At 46.3% G+C, this 10,398-nt stretch overlaps 1 protein-coding gene across 1 annotated transcript; it reads left to right on the plus strand.

The window, feature by feature from the left end:
- Positions 1–872: 872 nt before the first annotated feature.
- Positions 873–9,685, plus strand: LOC142503290 (adenosine receptor A3-like). The gene is made up of 2 exons (XM_075615451.1): positions 873–1,419; positions 9,058–9,685. Exons 1-2 carry the CDS (start codon positions 1,070–1,072, stop codon positions 9,683–9,685), a joined length of 978 nt encoding a protein of 325 aa, XP_075471566.1. The 5' UTR covers positions 873–1,069.
- Positions 9,686–10,398: the final 713 nt, after the last annotated feature.

Here is a 10,398-nt window from a genome sequence, read left to right on the forward strand (position 1 = left end):
AACTACCAGGACAGAACAGCTTGAGAGCCGTATCCGAACAGCTCAAGAGCCGTATCAGAACAGACTGTCACTTACAGGAACTGGCTGCTAAATAGAGGCAGCCCCACCTCTCATGATGTCAGCAAGACCTCCCCTCTGTCTCACGCCTGCAGCAGAGTCAGGGGCCTGCATCTATCACTCAAGGTAGGGCATGAAGGGGGAAAACTCATGATTATTACTGTCGCCTGCCCTTAACAGGACTTACCACAGTAGGAAGAAGATATGTATAGCCTGTGCTGTTTACAGGGGGCTACACTAGTTAATACGGCAAACTTCCCCACTCAGCTTTATTTACAGCTGGGAAGCAGCATATTCGTATCTTGCACTGTAGAAACATCCTGTAGATATAAATGTCAGATCAGGATTGTTTAACTCATTTTCCTTTCCTAGTGTAAAACCTTACATTATAATTGTATCTATTGCATATACCACTTAATTGGAGGTGTTTTGTGTCTGCTTCAGGCACATTTTATAAATTCCTTTACTCTATTTGTCTTCAGCACCTGCGTTGGAGGGTACAGCTTCAAAGACTTACTCGGTTCTACTTAGGAAGGGCTTGCACCATCTGACCAAAAAAAGAATTGGTTTCAAATGTTAGTTCTCTAAATATTGAGAGGCATTTCAACCAAAGGCATAAGACTCGTGAGTTCCTACCGAACTCTCAGTAATGCTGAAAAAAGAGGGTAGCGTCTGATTATAGCATCCTGCAGGGTCTTTAGAACTACTATGCGCAACAGCTATTTCCTTTGACATCACAAAGGCATTTTAGTGTCAGCAGGAATATTCCTACAGGAGTAGTCTGTTGTATAAGATCACTGAAGAGAAGTGTTGTCATCACAACAGCAGATTGTCTCCACTTCAAAAACAGAAACATCTTGCAAGCAGAACTTGTTTGTAGCCAGTCTGTGCCATGGATGATTGAGCGCTGCACAGATACTACGTGCCAATCAATTTCATATTTATTGCCATCCTCCCTCTCGCTCTCCTGTGGGTTGAAGTCCATCCAGGCGCTGCCTTCCCAGCTTTAGCCATGGCTTATGAAACAGCAGACAGAGATATTTATTCAAACGTTTACATTGCAATGGAGTCTGTGATTGGAATATCAGCTGTTTTGGGCAACACCCTGGTGATATGGGCTGTGAGAATAAACCCACGTCTTCAGAACACAACTTTTTACTTCATTGTTTCCCTGGCACTGGCAGATCTATCTGTGGGAGTCCTGGTCATGCCGCTGGAAATTGTATTAAGCCTGGGGTTACAAATGCATTTCCACTCCTGTTTATTCATGTGCTGCATAATCCTCATATTAACCAACGCGTCCATCCTATCTCTTCTCACCATAGCCATTGACAGGTATTTGAGAATTAAGATACCAATCAGGTAAGCTACAGGTACACTGTGTCAAAACTTTGCCGTTAAAGTACATGAGTAATTCAGTATTAGGTAATACCTTTTATATTTGGACTAACAATATTTTAGGACAAGTTTTCATAAGTTCTACTCTCTTCATCTATGTCATGCCTGTATGCCCGCAGACCTGGCATGACCCCAATACTGAGGTGGGAAGGGTATTACCACGCACCCACAGCAGTGAGGGCGTGCCCGGAGTGTGGTATGTCGTTGCCGGGCCTGTTGAAAGATGGTTAGCGATACTTGCAATGCCTTGGGAGTACAGAGTAAGAGTAGTGGTGTCCGTGCGCCAGTGTCCAGGGATCCAGAAGTCAGAATCGTCAAGTTCGTAAGCCAAAGTCCAGGGGTCACAGAGGTCAGCAAGTTAGAGTTCGTAGGCAGGGTTCAAGGGCAACAGAGAGCTGAGTTGTCCAGAACGAGCAACGGTCAAACCAGGGAAATCCAGGGATAAGCAGGAGCAGGAACAAGCTGAAACACAGAGGAGAGCCAAGCATAGGACTGCACACACAGGGGTAACAAGAGCTATGCAGAGCAATGAGAGAAAGGACAGACAGGGGTTATAAAGGAGGGAACACCAATAGGAGAGAGAGGAGGGGAAGAAGGTGAAGTGGGAGACAGCAGGGATAGGTGAGGAGAAGAGGAGGAGCCAGGAGGCTGAAAACCCTAGAAGAGGCGCGTATGCGCACGCCCACTATAATCTGAGAGTGGGCGCGCACCGGCTGCGTCACGCGGAGCGCTGCGCTGTGGGGACACCCGCAGAGGACGAGGGAGGAACGGAGGGGACAGCCACCGGAGGTAAGGGGATAGGAGCAGAGACCGAGGGGGGCTGAGAGTGGGGAACGTCGCAGCAGGGGCTCGGGAACCGAGCGGGTGCGCGAGTCTTGTGGGGAGCGCGCAGTGGTGCTGGGATGACATCAGAGGCTGCCGGAGAGGGACAGGTGTGGGTAAAGGAAGGGAGGCTGGCAGGGGAAGGAACAGAGAGGATAGGCGAGCGTGGGGCGTCAGGGACACATGAAGGGGAAGGAATCCCCTGAACCGTCACAGTATCCCCCCTTGAGGATCGATCTCTGCGCGATCCAGCCACGGTTTCTGGGGGAATTTTAGATTAAATTGTTGGAGGAGTTTCGGAGCATGAATGTGACATGCCGGTACCCATGAACGCTCCTCCGGACCATAGCCCTTCCAGTGGACGAGGAACTGGAGCTTGTTTTTAGACCAGCGTGAGTCAATGAGAGAGTGGACCTCATACTCTTGTTGTCCTAGGGTGGACACTGGGTTGGGTTTACGGGAAGGGTCCGGAAAATGTGAGCTCTGTACAAAAGGCTTAAGCAGGGAGATATGAAATACGGAAGGAATCCTCATGGTGGGAAGTAGAGCAAGACGGTAAGCAACTGGGTTGACTTTTTCTACAATTTTGAATGGGCCCAGAAATCTTGGTGACAGATTGGAGTTTTAAGCCTGATGTTCTTCGAGGACAACCACACACTGTCACCCGGCTTGAATGAGGGACCTGGTTGGCGATGACGATCCGCCTTGGTTTTTTGTTTGGCAACAGCAGATTGTAGGGATTTGAGGATCCTTTTCCAAGAGTTCTGTAGGGTCGTAACATGAGAGTCAGCTGCAGGAACTCCAGAAGGGGGAGAAGAGAGAGGAAGACTGCTGGGGTGAAAGCTGAAATTAATGAAAAAGAGAGACTCTTGAGTAGACTCATTCTTGAGAGAGTTGATTGCAAATTCGTCCCATGGTAACAGGTCCACCCAGTTGTCCTGTGACTCCGATACGAAACATCTGAGATATTGCTCTAGGGTTTGATTCATCCTTTCTATTTGACCATTGGTCCGAGGATGATATCCAGAAGAAAAAAGGAGAGAAATTCCGAGTCTCTGGGAAAACGCCCACCAGAACTTAAGATGAATTGAGACCCTCTGTGGGAGACAATAGAAATGGAAACGCCATGTAATCTGAAAATTTCCTTGGAAAAAACATCGGCCAGAGTAGCAGAATTAGGAAGACCCTTGAGGGGAATAAAGTGTGAATGTTTAGAAAAGCTGTCTACTACGACAAGAATGGTGTTCATTCCTTTGGAGTTCGGAAGTTCGACAATGAAATCCATCGAGATGTGTTTCCAGGGTTGCTCCGGAATGGGGAGAGGCATGAGGAGGCCAGAGGGTTTGTGGTGGAGCGTCTTACTCTGGGCACATATAGGACAAGCACTAGTAAAGTCAAAAATGTCTTTGTTCATCCTCGGCCACCACAATGTCCGTTTAATAAGATCCGCTGTCCTCTTGAAGCCTGGATGACCGGCAGATCTAGGGGAATGACCCCAAAAAAGAATCTTGTGGCGAAACCGTGGAGCTGCATATAAGCGCCCTTCTGGTACCCTGAACCTGCTGGGAATGTGAGCCTGGGCTTTGTTGATTTCGTCCAACACATCAAAATTATTAGCGGAGATTATGCATTTGGCAGGAAGAATAGGTTCCATGGCTTCATTAGATTCGTTTTCTGTGGCTAACTGGCGAGAGAGCGTCCGCTTTGACATTTTTGGTACCAGGAAGTATGAAATGGTATAGTTAAAGCGGGAGAAGAAGAGAGACCACCGAGCTTGACGAGATCCCAACTGTCGGGCCCCCTCGATATACAGCAAATTTTTGTGGTCGGTGAGGATAGCAACAGGTTCCTTGGTGCCTTCTAAAAGATGCCTCCATTCTTGAAGAGCCAGTTTAATGGCCAAAAGTTCACGATTACCAACATCATAATTTCTTTCGGCAGAAGAAAATTTCCGCGAAAAAAAACCACAGGGATGGAGTCTTTCTTGGGGAGAAGACCTCTGGGAGAGAACTGCACCAGCTCCTACGTCCGAAGCGTCGAATTCCAAAGTGAAGGGAAGAGAGGTATCCGGATGGCGTAGGATGGGTGCAGACACAGAAGCTTTCTTAAGAACCTCAAAAGCAACAACAGCTTCAGGAGACCAGGAGGTGGGATCGGTGCCTTTCTTGGTCAAGGCGGTGATGGGAAGAGCTATAGAAGAATTTTTTTTGATGAATTTCCTGTAATAATTGGCAAAGCCGAGGAAACGCTGCACAGCCTTGAGCGAATTAGGCAGCGGCCAGTCGAGAACAGATTTTAATTATTCTGGATCCATAGAGAGACCTTGGTTGGAGATAATGTAGCCTAGGAAGGCAGTAGAGGTCTGGTGGAACAAACATTTCTCCATCTTGGCGTATAGGCGGTTAGAACGGAGCCTAGACAGCACCAGTTTGGTATGTTGAATGTGTTCCTCCAGGTTTTTAGAAAAAATGAGAATGTCATCCAGATATACTATGACAAATGTCCCCAACACATCCCGGAAGATGTCGTTCATGAATTCTTGAAAGACGGCAGGAGCATTGCATAAGCCAAAGGCTATAACTAGATACTCATAATGTCCAGATCGTGTATTAAACGCGTTTTTCCACTCATCCCCCTCTCTTATGCGAATGAGATTATAGGCCCCTCTTAAGTCGAGCTTGGAGAAGATAGAGGCCCCGTGGAGACGGCCGAACAGTTCAGAGATTAAGGGAAGGGGATACCGATTCTTTACCGTGATCTTATCGAGTCCGCGAAAGTCAATGCATGGCCTAAGTGATCCATCCTTCTTCTTCACGAAGAAGAAGCCTGCCCCGGCAGGGAAGGTAGAGTTGTGGATGAATCCTTTTTCCAAATTTTCTTGAATGTAGGACGTCACGGCCTCAGTTTCAGGAACGGACAAAGGATACAACTTCGACTTCGGAAGGATGGTCCCAGGAATCAAATCGATAGGACAATCGCACGGACGATGGGGAGGTAGAACCTCAGCTTGTACCATGTTGAACACATCCAAGTACTCATGATACACTGTCGGTAGGATCGATAGATTGGAAGGAACGGAATCCAGGCCGGCAAGCACCGCAACAGGAGGAGCCGTAGGAGTCAGCGGAAGAAGGCCACTTGATAGGCAGGGTGCCGGTCCAATCAATGCACGGATTGTGCAGTTGAAGCCAAGGCAATCCTAAAATAAGTTGAACAGTAGGAGAATGGAAGATATCGAAAATTATTACCTCTTTATGACCGTCGGCCAAGGCCAGTGTGAGAGGAATGGACTCCCAGATGATAAATGCTGGCTGGAGAGGTCGACCGTCAATGGCCTCGAGACCAATAGGTGCTTTTCTTCTAACCATAGGGATTTGATTCTCAGAGGCAAAGGTTTGGTCCAGGAAGTTACCACCAGATCCAGAATCAATGAAAGCTTTTACCTGCAGGAAAAGGTCAGGACCCTCCAGAGTGGCAGGAAGCATAAACTTCTTTGGGAGATTTTCAGGGAGAGAGGGGCAAGGAGAGACAGTACCCAGTAGAAGCCCCTCTACCTTTACTGGGTGTTCCCATTTCCCGGCTTCAGGGGACAATTCTGGAGACGATGTTCCGAAGAACCACAGTAGAAAGAGTCCCTTCTGACGGCGTCGCATTCTCTCTGCAGCCCGAAGTTGTTGGCTACCGATTTGCATCGGCTCCGGGGCATCCAGTGTCAGGAGGAGTGACGTAGGCGACCTATGAGAGACAACAGAGGAAGGAAGAGAAAGAGAACAGTGTCTCTCGTGCCGTCGCTCCTGGGTTCGCTGGTCCATGTGTACGCTCAGAGTAATCAACTCCTCCAGGGAAGAAGGCCGGGCATGAGTAGCAAGATCATCCTTCAAGGTGTCAAAGAGTCCGTGCCAATATGCGGCGGCGAGTGCCTCATCAATCCATTGGGTCTCTGTGGCGAGAGTACGGAACTCGATTGCGTACTTGGCAGCAGATCTTCGGGCCTGTGAAATATGGAAGAGAGAGAATGCGGCTGTCTCGCGCCGTGCAGGAGTATCAAATACTTGCTGAAATTCGCTCCTGAACTTAGGATAATCTTGTGTTAGTTTGCTCTTAAGTTCCCAGAGGGGAGAAGCCCAAGCGAGAGCGTCACCGGTAAGCAAGGCGTAGATGTAAGCCACCTTAGAACGACCAGTGGGGAACTGAGAGGGGGACATCTCGAATTGCACCTCACATTAGTTTAGGAAACCGCGGCAGGCGAGGGGGTCCCTATCGTAGCGATCAGGTGATGGAATACGGGGTCCAGAGTTAGCATAGGTCATGGCAACCGGGGGTGCTGGAGCCGTTGGTGTCTCCTGAAGGGAGAGGTTAGCCAATTGCTGGGAGACTGCGGACAGCTGATTGCTCACAAATTGTAAGGTCTCAAGTGGAACACCTGTACCCACCTCAGGGGGGTCTGCATAATGTCACGCCTGTATGCCCGCAGACCTGGCAAGACACCAATACTGAGATGGGAAGGGTATTACCACGCACCCACAGCAGTGAGGGCGTGCCCGGAGTGTGGTATGGCGTTGCCGGGCCTGTTGAAAGATGGTTAGCGATACTTGCAACGGCTTGGGAGTACAGAGTAAGAGTAGTGGTGTCCGTGCGCCAGTGTCCAGGGATCCAGACGTCAGAGTCGTCAAGTTCGTAAGCCAAAGTCCAGGGGTCACAGAGGTCAGCAAGTTAGCGTTCGGAGGCAGGGTTCAAGGGCAACAGAGAGCAGAGTAGTCCAGAACGAGCAAAAGTCAAACCAGGCAAATCCAGGGATAAGCAGGAGCAGGAACAAGCTGAAACACAGAGGAGAGCCAAGCATAGGACTGCACACACAGGGGTAACAAGAGCTATGCAGAGCAATGAGAGAAAGGACAGACAGGGGTTATAAAGGAGGGAACACCAATAGGAGAGAGAGGAGGGGCAGAAGGTGAAGTGGGAGACAGCAGGATAGGTGAGGAAGAGAAGAGGAGGAGCCAGGAGGCTGAAAAACCCTAGAAGAGGCGCATGTGCGCACGCCCTCTGTAATCTGAGAGTGGGCGCACACCGACTGCGTCACGAGGCGCGTGGAGCGCCACGCCGCGGGGACACCCACAGAGGACGAGGGAGTAACGGACGGGACAGCCGCCTGAGGTAAGGGGATAGGAGCAGAGACCGAGGGGGGCTGAGAGTGGGGAACGCCACAGTAGGGACTCGGGAACCGAGCGGGTGCGCGAGTCTTGCGGGGAGCGCGCAGTGGTGCTGGGATGACGTCAGAGGCTGCCGGAGAGGGACAGGTGTGGGTAAAGGATGGGAGGCTGGCAGGGGAAGGAAAAGAGAGGATAGGCGAGCGTGGGGCGTAAGGGACACATGAAGGGGAAGGAATCCCCTGAACCGTCACACTCTAGTCATGCAATGCTCAGTTACAGTTAGTGTGCAGTATTGAGTGCAATGTCTTTATTTACATTGAGAAGACGTACATCCTTGAGAAAATCCCTAAGGGGGAAATGTGTTGAGCAGCGTTTATCTCATACTTCTTTGTAATCACCCAGCATATATTTTGTAATTGTTTTATTTTATTTTTACTTGCCCTTCGCTAATATGAGAATATGTAGCACACAAAACTAGAAGCACATTGGGGAGGGCAGCTGTCCCTCTGGGTCACAGAGAGTAAAATTTAGGAGAAAAAAACATGCATCTAAAAAAAAATAGCACTATCTAATAATATATTTATGTATGATACAAAAATCTGGCAAGGGGCTGCTCAGCCAAAAGGATGTCAAATAAATACATTGTACTGTGTCCTAATGTCTGAATTGAGTGTACTAATAACAATAGGTAGTTGTATGCAGAAAGAGGCCAGATTTGGCATAATCTGTGCAGATAATGCAATGGATGTGTCTATTTTTGACATAAAACTCCAGTGACTTGCGCAAGTACAACATCAGGCAAAAGCTTTCATCTTCCAAATGACAATGGATGTCTAAACTTGTCCGTCTGTGTTTCAGCAGCTAATAATATTTCCCATGGAGGGAGGTTTTGTGTGACAGTTTTGAGAGAGAAATATGGATTGATGCTAATAAACTCATGGAATCAGAAACTAAGGATTAATTTGTTTTTAGTAATTATCAATAGATTATATAAAAAGTTAATTTGTTATCTTCATTTCTAGCTGCCCCAATAAAATTATTCTAGGTGTCAATCTAAATAATAATCCCATTTGGTTCCAGCGATAGAAGTACTGTATGATATAGGAGACAGGCAGTGGTCAAAAGGTGATGTGGGGTATACCAGTATCACTCCATTGTTATTGGCAGACCCACCGTTTAACTTTTTATTGAAATAAAATTGTATTTATTTCAGAATGTTTCTTTCCCTTTCTGCTTTCTAAGCATAAATTCTGTGGGAATCTTTCTAAGTAAGTAAGTAAACTTTATAGAAAGGGTGGTGGACTCATGGTATAGCCTCCCAACAGAGATGGTAGAGGCTAATACAGTAACAGAATTCAAAACAGTTTGGGATAGACATTAGGCATCTAAATACGAAAGAAACCAAAGGTTATTATAGAATTTGAGGTTTTCTAATAGATAGGAAAATGGGCAGGCTGGGTGGGCCAAGTGGTTCTTATCTGCCATCAATTTCTATGTTTTGTTTTTCTTAGGAAAGGGGAATCTAAATAGCTTTTCCTTGCCGTGTTAGAAAATATGACATTTTGAACAATATTTGGTCAAAGTTTGGTGTTACTCAATAAATTACAAGAATCTGTCATTGCTCCTGCAGGTACAGGACGGTGATCACAAGAAGAAGAATTTATCTATCTATCGGAATTACATGGATTGTGTCTTTCTTAGTGGGTTTAGTGCCAATGTTTGGTTGGAACAACAGGTCCAGCCTAGACCCAAAAGACAGGAACTACCTGAGCTGTCAATTTCTCAATGTCATTAGTATGGACTATATTGTCTACTTCAACATGTTCGTACGGGTTCTTCTCCCACTGGTGATAATGCTGGCTTTGTACATTGAGATTTTCTACCTTATAAGAAAACAGTTGAAGCTGAATATCTCCAACTCCATACGCAGTGACGTATCCTATGGCAAGGAATACAAAACTGCTAAAGTACTATCCTTGGTCCTGCTAATGTTTGCCCTGAGCTGGCTGCCCCTGTCCACTGCAAACTGCATAATCCATTTTGTCCCAGCTGTTACACAATTCAAAGAATTCCGGCCCACTCTTTATTTTGTCCTATCCCTGGCCCATGCCAACTCGGCCGTGAACCCAATCATCTACGCATTCAAAATAAAGAAGTTTAAAGATGCGTACATCCAAATTATAAAGACATACATCCTACGCAGGGCTGTGCTGGCTGAAAGTGGTAGGGATGAGTGCACATTGGATGAAATACCCTGAGACTAAGATTTGTACCCACGTCATGAAATGCCGGAAAAGATGACAGCTACAGTATTCTACAATGTATGGCCATATTCGCCAATGACATGAAAAACAGAAATATCTATTTCCAGTCATTTGCTTCTCATTCCATTCATGAATAAATAAACATATACATTCATTCTGGAGTGGTACAAAGAGACCCTAATTGGAAGGACTTTTAATATTTAGGAATGGGATCCAATTTAGTTCATGCAGGCAATAAGTCAGTGTACTAATTGTGATTACTAAAAATATACACAATATAAAAATAGAAAGATTCACCTAATATGTATAATAGGTACTTTACCCAAACTAGAGTCCAATGAATAAGACACAGCACCGCAGAACAAATGTTCAAAAGTGTGTTATTGGTGTCCAAACATAAAAAACTACATTTCAGTCCACTATGGGACCTTCATCTGGGTAATACAGAGGGAAAAGTGAGAACATACTGTATATACAGTGCACTAATTCAGAAGTGAAGAGACAACAAAAAAATTATATATATATATATATATATAGAAAGAATAAAGTAGCGCTATGTCGTACTTCCTAAATATGTGCGTAATAAAATAAGGCTATAGGGTAATGTACCCAGTATATAAGAGATAGACAATCAGGGCCACGTATAAATGTGCCCAAATAATAATAAAATAGCCTAACAAGTACAACATATATAAAAAAACTTAATA

Source organism: Ascaphus truei, chromosome 9 (assembly GCF_040206685.1).
Source record: "Ascaphus truei isolate aAscTru1 chromosome 9, aAscTru1.hap1, whole genome shotgun sequence".
Taxonomy (NCBI): Eukaryota; Metazoa; Chordata; class Amphibia; order Anura; family Ascaphidae; genus Ascaphus; species Ascaphus truei.